General features: G+C 46.1%; 1 protein-coding gene and 1 long non-coding RNA gene across 3 annotated transcripts; one reads left to right on the top strand and one right to left on the bottom strand.

The window, feature by feature from the left end:
* Positions 1 to 1,944: 1,944 nt before the first annotated feature.
* LOC109753470 (uncharacterized) lies at positions 1,945 to 6,830 on the bottom strand. Of its 2 annotated transcripts, XR_012182525.1 has the most exons (3): positions 6,227 to 6,830; positions 4,817 to 4,930; positions 1,945 to 2,669 (listed from the first exon to the last, which is right to left on the bottom strand). It is a non-coding gene; the product is annotated as an uncharacterized lncRNA (long non-coding RNA). The 2 variants fall into 2 exon arrangements; XR_012182524.1 differs by having other exon boundaries at positions 1,945 to 4,930.
* Positions 6,831 to 7,695: 865 nt separating this feature from the next.
* Positions 7,696 to 8,981, top strand: LOC109753458 (salicylic acid-binding protein 2). Its single transcript, XM_020312355.4, has 3 exons — positions 7,696 to 8,170; positions 8,246 to 8,380; positions 8,542 to 8,981. The coding sequence occupies exons 1-3, from the start codon at positions 7,784 to 7,786 to the stop codon at positions 8,824 to 8,826; spliced, it is 807 nt and encodes a 268-aa protein (XP_020167944.1). The 5' UTR covers positions 7,696 to 7,783; the 3' UTR covers positions 8,827 to 8,981.
* The last annotated feature ends 4,200 nt before the right edge of the window (positions 8,982 to 13,181 follow it).

The following is a 13,181-nucleotide window of genomic DNA, read 5'->3' as shown; positions in this document are numbered from 1 at the left end:
AAGGTATCACCATGAGAGCTTTGTGATGGTGGGCATTGTTTGGGTTTGTTGGTAGGTGTATATGGCGTGCCCCTCTTTCTCTAGGGGCATCTGTTTCGGGGAAAACCCTAGATCTGGATCTCCCGGATCGGATGATGACGGAGACTGTGATGCCGTTTTCCCTCGTAAGGGCATTGTTTTGGAGCAGAGTTTCATTGGAGGAGCTAACAGGTGGAGCGGTGTTACATACCACATTGAAGATGGCGGGTCTCGACGGCATGGAGCAGCGTAGTCTCGGCGCTGGAGGCGGTTTGATGGATGTGTGCAGGATGGTGGCGTTGTTTGGCCTTGTGGTGACGTCGACGACCGATGGGCCTGGCAAGGTCTATGCAATGGTCCCTCTCGAAGATGGGACGGCGGAAGATGGCAGAATCCTAGAGCGTACACGTGCGGTGCGCATTGTGGGATGCTTAGATCGCTTGGTTCTCTCAGCTTGCTAGGTGGGCGGCTTCTTGAGCCCACTAGAATACTGGATTAGATGGTGTCCATTGATGCAATCAGGGCACATCTTTATACTTTTAGGAGTAGCGACTTTTCGCCTCGAAGGTGGCTTTGGGTTGATGTTTGTATTTATTTTGTCACTCTATTGATTAGTAAAGATGGCTGCATGCATCATTTTGACGTAGAAACCGGGGGTAATGCTCCTTAAAAAAATGGTGTATTTGATTAATAGCATGACCACAAGAAGCTAAGTATTTAATTGTGAGAATCTTCCTATGAAGGGAAATAACTGATGTAATCATACATCATGCAAAAAAAATTAGAAGAATCATACACACTAAACATTTCATATTCAGAACATAAAAACGTTGAATCCTAAAGGAAAAGGTTTAATTTTTACTCAAGTTGTATTGTTCATAGTATAGTCTGTGACCCTCAATTTACAGAGAAGAAGTTTACATGGAAATGGAAATGCTATAATCTTTTTTTGGCAAAGAAAACACACCTAGATCTATTAACCAAACCAACGGTGCAAACATTCTGGAAAAATAAAGAAATTACATCAAAATCCCTGAGCCGACCATTTTCTTCCTCCCGAACAGGTAGATGACATGGTACCACAGACTCTCCATCACTGGATGTTGCAGTATAAGTGCGGAGCCTACCTTGTCAATCAGCTTTTGCATGCAACTCTACATGATTTTGGTGTTATGAGTTCAAATTTCAGCCCGGCATAATTAAAATTAAAAATTGCTGCCCACTCTTGGTCAACGTTTAGGCCCGCCGTGGGAGCCAACACTTCAAGAGCGGCTTCATAAATCCAAACAAAGTTACCAAATTTGTCTAAGCATTCAGGTACTTTACCAAAGTCGACTCACACATTATGTAATTTTCCATCGTATTGACTGTCAAATGTCCAACTCTACACATTGATAGTTGGATCAGTCCCTAGCAGATTGAAATCATCAAATTTGGAAAGGCCATCTCATCAAATAACAGTTGCTATGGCGGCTACCAGGCCCGTACATCCACATGTGCAAGTGGAGCCGCTGCACAGGCCCCCGAGAATCTGGGCCCCCCAATTTGTGTGCAAGTACCATATATATATATATATATATATATATATATATATATATATATATATATATATATATATATATATATATATATATATATATATATATATGGTCGCGCTATTTGTCACCCAGGGTGAGGAATTCTTATTTCTCACCCCAGTCCAATCTCACCGGCAATACTTGAAAGCGTAAGAAAGAAAATACTTGAGGTAAGATTACAGTGGGGAGAAAAGAGACCGGTCTCCCATCGCACAAAGAGAGACACGTAATCTTACGGAATGCATGCTTGTAAGTTACGTCATGTCCATGAAACGTGCACCAAAATCATGCTATAAAAACGAAAGATAGTGTTGTAATCTTACGGCAATGAATGGGGTGGTGTTCATAATTTTCTTTATATGATAAGAAGCCTGCATTCCTATATTGTATTTTCTCTTAAGTAATTTTATGACCCGTATAAAATAGCATACATGAGGCATTTGGACGTCCATGGCGCGAGAAAAATCTGTACAGGAGGCATTTGGACAACCATGACGTAAGAAAAATCTGTAGCCAACATACAAATTATTGGAACCTCTCTAAAAGGTGATAATCAGGCCCGTGAGAGGCATTAATGTACAGAATTTGAGAGCCAAGACAAGAACTAACCTGGTGGCCTTTAAATCATATACTGCATGGAATAACAACGACATGGCCCAGGAATAACAAAGCCAAATAAATATATTTCATGTAGAAAAAAAACTGATGATTCCACAAAATATCTCACGTAATAAAAATCATCCATACGAGTACAAATGAAATTCCTTTGGAGAAACTAAATGCCACTTGGCACTCGGTAACCAGCAGCAGGAAAAATCACAAATCATTACTACAGAACTGAATACTACTGGGCTAATTACATCAAGATGCAAAGAGATTTGGAGGCGCAACTTCACTGCCATCGTACAGGTTTGAGCTTGGTCTTCAAGCTGCTTAATTTGCAGGGGGGCAAAGATTTCTCATCAATTTCATCTGTCCAACAATCTCTCCGGCGACTGGAACATTCATATCCATGAGTTGGAAGCAACATCGTATCCTATTAATAGATCTGCTCGCCAATCCTGAATTTTGCTACTGTAAAGGAAGATCCCAAAATTTGAATCTAACATTACTTGCACCCACCAAACAATAAAATAAGAAGACATGTTCCAGAAATCCACTCCAGTTTGAAATAAAATACTGTACATTCTATCCCTTGTATATTAGCAGTCATCCACTTGAATAGACACTTGAAAAACATACTCCGCTGTTAGAAGCATACCAACAAACAGGTAGAGGCCGCCAAGGCGCCAACACGCAAGAACATATAACATTCGTGGATTATCTGAATGATGCAGTAAACCAAACAGAGCAAAAACTAATATAAATATGCAAATGATCAAAATGAGCAGATTATACAAGAACAAAGGGAACCTTAAACTTCTGATTTCCTCTTCGTATACTAATAAAAATTCTGTAAGATTATGAGCTAAAAGCTTGTCATGATAATTTAAACTCATACCCAAATTTGTACACCACATTTTCTTTTTCAAGGAATCATGCAAACTAGTCTGTAGCCGGGAATTTCAATCAGTAATGGAGATGCATGCCATCAGTCTATCTAGTCTAGATTAAAACAAGCTAGTAGTCAAAATAAACCATCACAGGAAGCCAGAAGTCACTGAAGATTGATTTTTGGGGACAAAACCTACTCTTTTTGGTCACCTAAATCTACAGTTTCATGTATTGAGAAATCAAACCTTTTTTTTAACCATCAAAGACAGTAGGAAAGATTCGTACAATCCTACTGACATGTATTAATTCATGAATCACAATTTACAATTAAATGCTGGAGTATCACCCTATTCCTTCTCTCCCCATGACTGAGGAAAAGGTTATAGAGTAACCGCAAAGAGAAGGAGCTCTAAACTAGAGAGTTTACAAAAGAGTTTATAAAGGGCCCTAGGGTAGGTTTGGTTCTGTGAAATGGTACTAATACTCCCCCCCTCCCCGCCTCAATCATGCACTGTATCAAGCTTTTTAAGACATCACGTGTGTGGTATATGACAACGCTGAACACTCTTCCTCCCGTAATCAATGGAGGATGGAAACAATAGCATTTTCTTATTATAAGGAGATGGGCGCAAGGTAATATGAATGTATAACCATAGTCATAAACTATGAATTGACATGTACATGTCGAGTAAAGTTAAATTAGAAATGACACTATTTATGAAAAAAAACAAGAAAAAACTCTGACCAAGCACATACAACTGGGGAAAACAAAATATGACAGTCTGAGTACTAAGCTTGTCGGAGAGCTATGCCCAAAACACCATACATCCGGGGACGAGATCAAAATAGTATACAAAATGCTTCAGCTCTGCATTTGGGGACGTAATCCATCCAAATTCAGGAAACTATATTTCTTATAGAATCTAACTTAATTCAAGCAGATATTACAGTTATTTCGCACTCCTGAAAATCAAAACTGAACTCTGGGATCAGAATTCATGTTATCTAAATATTACAGTTTGGACAGGACAATTGTAGAACCTTCAGCCAACAATTACAGTTTGGTCGTAGAGCTATCACTATATATTTTGGAGGCAATGTTATCCCTGTACTAACGAGAGCAAACTCAAAAACGGAAGTGCGCTACTGAATCCCCAATTTGCTGGAACTACCAAAGGCACTAGTTCTGAACGCCAATTAAATAGCTGCATAGTCCAGCCAGCTACACTGGGAGCTACAGAGTAGCTGGCTGGTAGACTCGTACTATTGTCAGATCAAGCTAATTTTGTGGCGCACATGAACATCTCCTGAAGCGGCTGATGCAATCAAATTTGGGACTATTAAAATGAAGATGAATCGAGCCACACTCCTAACCAATCCGAATACCAATGGTTCTTGTTTTTCTTCAGGCCACCATCAAACAGGCCATAGATGAGGTGCTCTGTTTGATGGTTCAATAAATGACTCTATCTATGAACAAAACCAATAAGATATCTGACTAAGCACATACAAACTACGCAAAAGAAATTATGACAGCCCGAGTACTAAGCTTGTAGGATAGCTATGCCCAAAACAAATATATTTGGGGACGAGACCAAAATAAAATACATAATGTTTCAGCTCTGCACTTGGGGACACAATCCATCTAAATTTAGCTAACCAATTTTCTTACTGAATCTGACTTAATTCAAGCAGATACTTGGCATGGGAGAGTAAACTACACATACATGACGGAGAGGGGGCGATACTGAAGAACTCCGATGGTGAACACCTAGTTGCTGACCGTTGTCGTGGGAGTAGATGCAGCCCGCATCAAACAGAATGCCAACCACCACCGCACCCTAACAATGATTGCCAGTGATGTTAAAATATTATACAAGAACAGAAGTTCTATATGAAAACAGCAAATAAACACATAATTCGAGCAGATATATTGGATGGGAGAATAAGACACATACTCATATAATTTGATGGAGAGGGGGCGATACTGATTGTATTACTATGGTCATAGCAAGTGATAAGTAAAAGTGCACTGGGATTTCCTTTTTGAAGTTATTACTTCATAAAATTTCTTATTTATCCAGTAATCTATGTGGAGACTGTTAGAGCTAACTCAGCACTTCCTTAATCCAGTTATAGATGACCTGGTAGCCCTTCATAAATTTTCATGTTATGAAGAAAGTTTCAGGCAGCTAATTCAATATTTACGCAGAGACATCAGGCTAGCTGAAACCAAAACAAAGTGAACACGGTGATGGTCATAAGTCTATTTGATTATTATTTTTCTCCACGCCTTGAATCCGAACTGAACTCTTAGATCATGATTCATGTCATCTAAATATTACAGTTTGAACAGGACAATGGTGAAACTTTGAGCAAACAATTTTTTTTCATTGGTTTGTAAAGTTATCACTATATATTTTGGAGGCAAAGCTATCCCTGTACTAAGGAGAGCAAACTCGAATACAGAAAAACACCCATAAGCTTTATACTAAATCCCTGATTTGTTGGAACTACCAAAGACAATAGTTCCGAATTCCAATCAGATAGCTGCATAGTACAACCTGCTACACTAGGAGCTAGGGAGTATGCCTACTCGTACTATCTTAAGATCAAACTAATTTTGTGGCGCACCATGGCCATCTCCTGAAGCGGCTGATGCAAACCAAAATTTGGGACTAATAAACCGATGGTTCTGGTTTTGCTTCAGGGTTCAGGCTACCATCAAACAGAGCACCTCATATACGGCATGTTTGGCAAATGATGGGGAGAGCAATAGGAGATTAAAGGAGGGAGTTAGAAGGCCCCCCTGGGTCTGTCTACCCCCGCCTCAGCAGCCTGATATTTAATCAACAACCCAACCTGAACTTGAGTGAGAAAACATTCTCCTATATCCTGAATATACAGTAGATGTTTCCTTGCTGGGAACAACCTTATACAAGAAAGCACAGCCGAAGCATGAACCTAGCAAGTAAGTAAATGTCTAAGGTAGTCAGATATGATTGCAATTCTTTATCACTTCACTGATGAGGCTTGGTGCACACTTCTCTTCCTATATAATATGCTAATTAATCTAAATGGCAGTAGCAAAGTGACTAATAAGAAGATACAGACAAGCATCGAGAGAGAGAGAGAACCTGGGGACGGCTTGGGTGGCAGCTATGCGACAGAGGCCATGGAACCTGTGTTGCTGCTGCTACCTTGCATCTTAGATGGAGGAGGGCAATGGTCAGCTCGCTGGAGAGTTCACAGAGACGGCCTCGGCTTTGTCCGGGCTCCGGAGCAGTTGTGACGGAGGGGTCGCAAGCCTTGCTCCCATCAGAACCCCTCCTTATGCCGCCGTGCGCGATGAAGAGAAGAGGAGCGTGGAGTGGAGGCAGGGGCCGCCGCCGCCGTGGCAACGAGAGTCCAGCGGCCAAAATAGGGGAGCGCGGGTGCGGGTTATGGAGAAGGAGGTCGGGCCATGGTCCTCGTCCATCGCCACGGGCAAGGAAGGGAGCGGGGGATGGAGGCGGGTCGCCACACTGTCGCCGCCGAAGAGGCCGCCACCCGCCGTGAAGCCTCTTGCAGCACCGGCCGCTCGCCTCGGTGCTGCCTCCGGCAAACGGGGCACCACCAGTGCCACACGCATCCGTGTCCAGCAGCAGCTGCCGGCAGCTCGCCGTCGAAACCTCCCGCCGCTCGCCTCCGAAAAACTGCTCGCCGCTTAGATCCAAAATGCCGGGGTTATCCATTCTTCTTTTTTTTTTTTTTTTTTACTTTTGATCGACGAGAAGAGTGGGTTAACCGTCGCCTTGAAAAAAAAAAGCTTGACCGGACAGCGGTGCGGCTTGAGCCATGTAGAGCGATTGCGATGGAGCCAGGGTCTCGGTTGGGTGAGCAAAGACTGAACCGTTAAACTGCCAAAAGAAAAAAGTGAGGGTTTTAATGATTGGGCACATCTTAGCATTAGCATTTGCGAGCACGAAACAAGTGTCGAACATGTTCTGAATATGACCACTTGCTATGATTTGCGTCTACGGTTGCAAAAGAATCAAATTATTGATTGTGCAGCGCAGCGACAACTTGAGCAAGAAAAGGACCATTGGAGAAAAGTTCTATTTAGGATGGCACACTTTGGCTAAAAGAGTAAAAGATGAACTTGTAGCTCAAAATTCTAAGATTTTTCTCTTGTACTAGTATGTAATTCCTTGAGAAATTTGTACTACCGTACTGACTAATAAAAATAATGTTTTAATTGCCTACTTGACTTTCTTATACATGGGGCCTAAATTGTGATTTGGCTCCGGGGCCTCAGTTTCCGGGGTACGGCCCTGGCGGCTACGGACCGGTGCACTTGTTTAAACGGAGTGAGTGCTGAGCAACTGTCGAAGCTAGCCAACTGCACAGGCCCACGTCCATGTCCGTAAGGTCAGTGCGTACATTCTTTCCATATAAGTCCAGCATTATTGCTTTTAGCAGCCCTCCAGTGGCACCTCCAACTAAACATGTTTTGTTGACTTCGCATACATGATTATTCAAGCTTATCCTCGCTAGCACGTGATTCTGCTGATCGATGATAGTTTGCGGTTGCGGGCCCGAAGCTTCAAGAGCGGCTTCATAAATCTAACAGCGCCCGAGGTTTTTGACATCGGAGCCACAGCTAACGACAAGCACGGAGAAAGAGAAACAGTCGCAAAACCCCACGCACGCACATGGAGATGGAGGCTCCGGCGGACCAAGCTAGCGGCAAGCACATCGTTCTGGTGCACGGCGCATGCGTCGGCGGCTGGGCCTGGTTCAAGGTGGCGACGCGGCTCAGGGACGCCGGGCACCGCGTCAGTGCGCCTGACCTCGCGGCGTCGGGCGTGGACCCCAGGCCGCTGCGCGAGGTGCCGACGTTCCGCGACTACACCAAGCCGCTGCTGGACCTCCTGGAGTGCCTCCCGCCCGGGGAGAAGGTGGTGCTCGTCGGCCACAGCCTCGGCGGCGTGAACATCGCCCTCGCCTGCGAGCTGTTCCCGGAGAAGGTCGCCGCTGCGGTGTTCCTCTCCGCATTCATGCCGGACCACAGGTCGTCGCCGGCGTACGTGCTTGAAAAGGTACGCCGTCGAATCTGCAAAGGTACGCCAGCTTATTGCTCTTTATACTACTGAGTGTTTGCTCGATCTAAAAAGTTCGTGGAGGGGGGAACGCTGGACTGGATGGACACGGAGTTTAAGCCTCAAGATCCGGAGGGCAAGCTTCCTACTGCCATGCAGTTCGGGCCGCTGGTCACCCGAGCAAAGTTCTTGCAGCTGTGCTCGCCGGAGGTATGCGAAATTACGAACCTGTCGCTCTGTTAATCAATCTGTTCGAACATCGATGAAATGCCCCTGCATGCTGGGAAGCTGTACACTGATTGAAATTTGAAATTGACCAAATAGAAATTAATCCTAGAGTTGCATGCTGTTTGGAATCATATGTATGGCAGGATCTGACGCTGGGAAGATCCCTGATGAGGGTCGGTTCGATGTTCGTGGAGGACCTGAGAGTGCAGCCACCATACACGGAGGCTCGCTACGGGTCGGTGCGCAGGGTGTTCATCGTCCTCAAGGACGACAACGCCATCGTCGAGGGGTTCCAACGGTGGATGGTGCAGAACTACCCCGTGGAGGAGGTCAAGGAAATCGACGGCGCCGACCACATGGCGTTGTTCTCGACGCCGGCCGAGCTAGCGCACTGCCTCGCCGACATCGCCGTCAAGTATACCGCCTGACGATATGGTGTGGCGCACGCTGCGCTTGCTGGTCTATCTCTTTACCTTTGATGATACGGTCTCGTTGCCGGCATTAATTTGTGATTTGTCAGTGCTGTCTGTGTCAGTCTCCGACCTTTGTAGTACAGTACTGATCTATCTACTGCTCTTGTTCATGGTGGTGTTTTGTCCCTTTCATTATGTTTCCTCGACAATTTTTTGTTGTCGATTGGATAGGTTTTGAGATGTTGCCGAGACTTTATATCGCACTCAATTTCAGAAAGACGATGTTTCAACGTCACATCGCATCGTGGTGCCAAAGTGAATTTCCGGTGGCGGTGGGTGAGCACCTACTGGTTTTTGTTGTTGTTGAGGGTGAGCACCTACTGGTTGTTGTGATGCACTCAGCTTGCCTATTCGGATTTACAGAGGAGGAAGAAGATCAGGGGAGGGAGAGATACAGACAGACGGGGGAAATGGTCTAGTTCTATCTGAAAACTCGACATTCTTCAGGCCGTCTTCACGCCATCTTCTGTCTGGGCCTCCAGTTCCTAGGTCTGGCGCCTTGGGCTGATGTCCAGGAGTGGGCCAGGTCATGACACTCGCCACCCTTGAAACGGAGAGCTCCTTTTTTTTTTGAGTAGGAGCTCTCTGCGCCCTGGAACGAACTGGCGCTCACGCGCGCCCGAGTGGGCTGCGGCCCAGCAACGCGCTTTTCTTCCTCCGTTGGGTTCCAGTTGCACGCCCGCTCGCTCGCTCGCTCGCTCGGCCACATTTTTTTTCTCGTATTTGTTTGCAGTTGGCCTGGTCGAAAAAACCGGCCGGTTTTTTTAATACTTATGGAAAATTGTGAAATCAGAAAAGTTCATCCATTTGCAGAAAAGAAATGTTAACAGATAATTTGAAAAAAGTTCATAAATGTTGAAAAAATGTAAAAACTGAGAAAAGTTCACCAAAATTGGAAAAAAAGTTCATCAATTTTGAAACTAAATCACAAAATTTGAAAAAGTTCATTGATTTTTGAAAAATAGTTCATTATTTTGGAAAAAGTTCACAAATTTTGAAAAAAAAGTTCATCAATGTTGAAAAAAAGTTCACCAAAAAATTAAGAAAGTTCATTGATTTTGAAAAATAGTTCACAGATTTAGGAAAAGTTCACGAATTTGAAATAATGTTCAAAAAGAGTTCATCAATGTTCAAAAAAATTCATTAAGATTGAAAAAGTTCATGGATTTTTAAAAAATTGACGAATTGAAAAAAGGAAAAGGAAAAGAAAAGCGAAAAAAGGAAAAGGAAAGAAAAATGAAGAAACAAAAAACCGAAAGAAAAAGGGAAAGAAAAGAAAGTAGAAATAGCAGAAAACGGAGAAATGATCACCGAACGGCGTTGTGGTTGGTTGGTTAGTGTAGTTTCTCGAGATCAAGAAGTCCCTGGTTCGACTCATCACGCGTGTGTTTTTGAAGATTTTGCAGTTTTAACCCAAAAGAGAGATAAAACGGGCCGGCCCAGCTCGGAGTAGGGTGTGCGCCGGTTTGCGATTAACACAGTAACGGGCGCAGCGGGCGCCGAATAGGAAACACCCTTGAAACGCGACTTGTCCCCATCGATAGAGCAGGAAATTTTGCACGGGTATACAGGGTTATGAGTATGGCCAAATCAGTCTCTTTCTTAGAGTTGTGGGTATACAGGGTTATGAGTATGGTCAAATCAGTCTCTTTCTCTGTTCTATTCAATGGGAAAAAATTGATGAATTTAAACCTACTAGGGGTATTCGGTAGGGAGACCCAATATCGCCCTACCTTTTCTTGTTGGCAGCGGAGGGCCTTTCAGGGCTCCTCAAATCCAGAGATCAGTCATCGCAAATTGGTGGAATTCAGGTGGCTCCTTCAGCGCCTCCGGTTAACCACCTTTTATTTGCTGATGATAGTCTGCTGTTTTTCAAGGCAAATGGTGCAGGGGCGAGGGAGGTGTCAAACTTACGGAATTCTTACTGTGAAGCGTCAGGTCAAAGGATCAATAGCAGTAAGTCCTCTGTCTTTTTCAGTAAAGGATGTCCAGAGTCTACCAGGCAGGAGGTTAAGGGTATACTCAATGTGCATACGGAAACTCTTAATGAAAAATATTTGGGCATGCCATCTGATATTGAAACTAGTAAAACAGGGGCTTTCAAATATCTTAAGGATAGGCTTTGGAGTAAGGTGAAGGGGTGGATTGAGAAAGCAATATCTGCAGCGGGTAAAGAAATTTTAAAGCAGTCCCAGTATTTTCCATGTCATGTTTTAAGCTCCCAACACTACAAAAAAAAGACACATCCGTGACATTTTGGGCCGAACGAATTTTTTTCTGTCATACATATGACACTTCTATGACGATAATTGTGACAAAACCCGGTATCATCATAGATGTGGTGGGCTCCTACTTCTATGACAAAAAATCATGACAGAAAATGGGCTTTTCGTCCTGGGCAGGCCGGAGACGCAGCTGCATGACATTCTTTGGGCCGTCCATGACGGAAAAAACCGTGGTAGAAGCGAGGGGAGGAAAATTTCGGGGAGTTCCCGGTTACGGTGGGAGGTCGGGGGCCGAGCGATGCGCGTTTCTCTCGTACACGTACGCGCGTGTGTGCGAGGCGTTGCCTCTAACTGAACCCGAGCGAGGCGTTGGGCTCTAATTGAACCCGAGCGATTGCACTGCAGGTTACGCGTTACTGAACCCGAGCGATCGATCGATGGCTGTTAACTGAACCCGATCGAGCGATTCCTTCGCTACTGCTGCTAACTGAAGCCGATCGATTGGATGAACAGTGAGCGTTGCGGGGGGGGGGGGGGGTTGGATGAACAGTGAGCGGTGGCGTTGCCTCTGGATGAACAGGACCCCGTGGTGTGGTGGAGGGCTGGATGAACAGTAGACGATGGAGGGGTGCCCGTGGAGGGGTGGTTGAACAGGACCCCGTGGTGTGGAGGGCTGGATGAACAGTAGACGGTGGAGGGGTGCCCGTGGAGGGGTGGTTGAACAGTAGCCGGTGGAGTAGCGCGCGGTGGAGGCTGGATGAACAGGAGCCCGTGGAGGCTGGAGGAGGTCGACGGTGGAGATGAACAGTATCCCGTGGAGTCCCGTTTTGCGGTACGCCACACCCCTCCCGATGAACAGGACCCCCGTTTCGACCGTAGGAGGTCCGTTTCGTCAGTTTTGCGGTACGCCACACCCCTCCCGATGAACATGACCCCCGTTTCGACCGTAGGAGGTCCGTTTCGTCCGTTTTGCGGTACGCCACACCCCTCCCGATCAACAGGACCCCCGTTCCGAATGTAGGAGGTCCGTTTCCTCCGTTTTGCGGTACGCCACACCCCTCCCGATCAACAGGACCCCCGTTTCGACCGTAGGAGGCCCGTTTCCTCCGTTTTGCGGTACGCCACACTCCTCCCGATCAACGGGACCCCCCTTTCGACCGTAGGAGGTCCGTTTCCTCCGTTTTGCGATACGCCACACCCCTCCCCATGAACACGACGCATTCCGTTGCCTCCCCATGAACACGACGCATTCTGTTGCCTCCCATGAACACGACGACGACACTGTTTCTCCGTTCCGACCCAGCCATGTACACGAGCCCTCGCCGTACGTATGCGCGAGTAGGCGTTCGAGACCCTGCCCGTATGTACGTACGTGGCCGTATTTTCTTTCTTGCACCCTGGCCGCTGTACGTACGTGTACATGCTACGTGCGCGCGTCTACTACGACACGTACGCGCCTCTACATCGACCAGTATATATGTACGTACATGTTCGCGACCAGAATGACAACGCTACGTACGCTTCGACCAGGTGGGTCCCAACTGTCAGGCACTTCCTTGCTTGCGAAGATGTAGCTGGTGGGTCCCAGCAGTCATGGGGGCGAATCGTTTTGGTTTTTTTGCCCGGACGCACTTCCTTGTGTGCGAAGATGTAGTTGGTGGGTCCCAGCAGTCAGGGGGGCGAATCGTTTTTTTGCCCGGACGCACTTTCTTGCGTGCGAAGGTGTAGCTGGTGGGTCCCAGCAGTCAGGGGGGAAACGTTTTTTTCGCGAAATACGGTGGCCCATCCGGTGGGTCCCTACTGTCAGGTGGAGGAATCATTATTTTCCGCGTAATAAGGAGGCACTTCCTTGCTGCCGCCGTGGACCCAGCTGTCAGCCTCTCCATGTACAGTCCATGTCCGATGGAAGTCGTTCCTTGACCATGTTGACCACGCCGCGCCGAGAGCACCAGGGCGGTGGACGACGGCGAGGCCTAGGAAGGGGACGACGCGGAGTCGGTGAAGACGCGTCAGTGGATGCCCACGCAGAGAGGAGTATGAGGGTTCACTCGTTCGGCTGCGGTGTGAGGCTGCCGTCGCTGTAGG

This window comes from Aegilops tauschii, chromosome 4, assembly GCF_002575655.3.
Source record: "Aegilops tauschii subsp. strangulata cultivar AL8/78 chromosome 4, Aet v6.0, whole genome shotgun sequence".
Taxonomy (NCBI): domain Eukaryota; kingdom Viridiplantae; phylum Streptophyta; class Magnoliopsida; order Poales; family Poaceae; genus Aegilops; species Aegilops tauschii.
The sequence above is the reverse complement of the archived record's forward strand: the minus strand, read 5'-3'. Positions and strand labels throughout refer to the sequence as shown.

What these genes read in the sequence shown, in the direction of transcription:
- LOC109753458 (XM_020312355.4), top strand. Translation starts at nt 7,784, where the DNA reads ATGGAGATGGAGGCTCCGGCGGACCAAGCTAGCGGCAAGCACATCGTT. An exon ending in CGGCGTACGTGCTTGAAAAG is followed by an intron (nt 8,171 to 8,245) that starts GTACGCCGTCGA and finishes CGATCTAAAAAG; the next exon opens with TTCGTGGAGGGGGGAACGCT. An exon ending in TGCAGCTGTGCTCGCCGGAG is followed by an intron (nt 8,381 to 8,541) that starts GTATGCGAAATT and finishes TATGTATGGCAG; the next exon opens with GATCTGACGCTGGGAAGATC.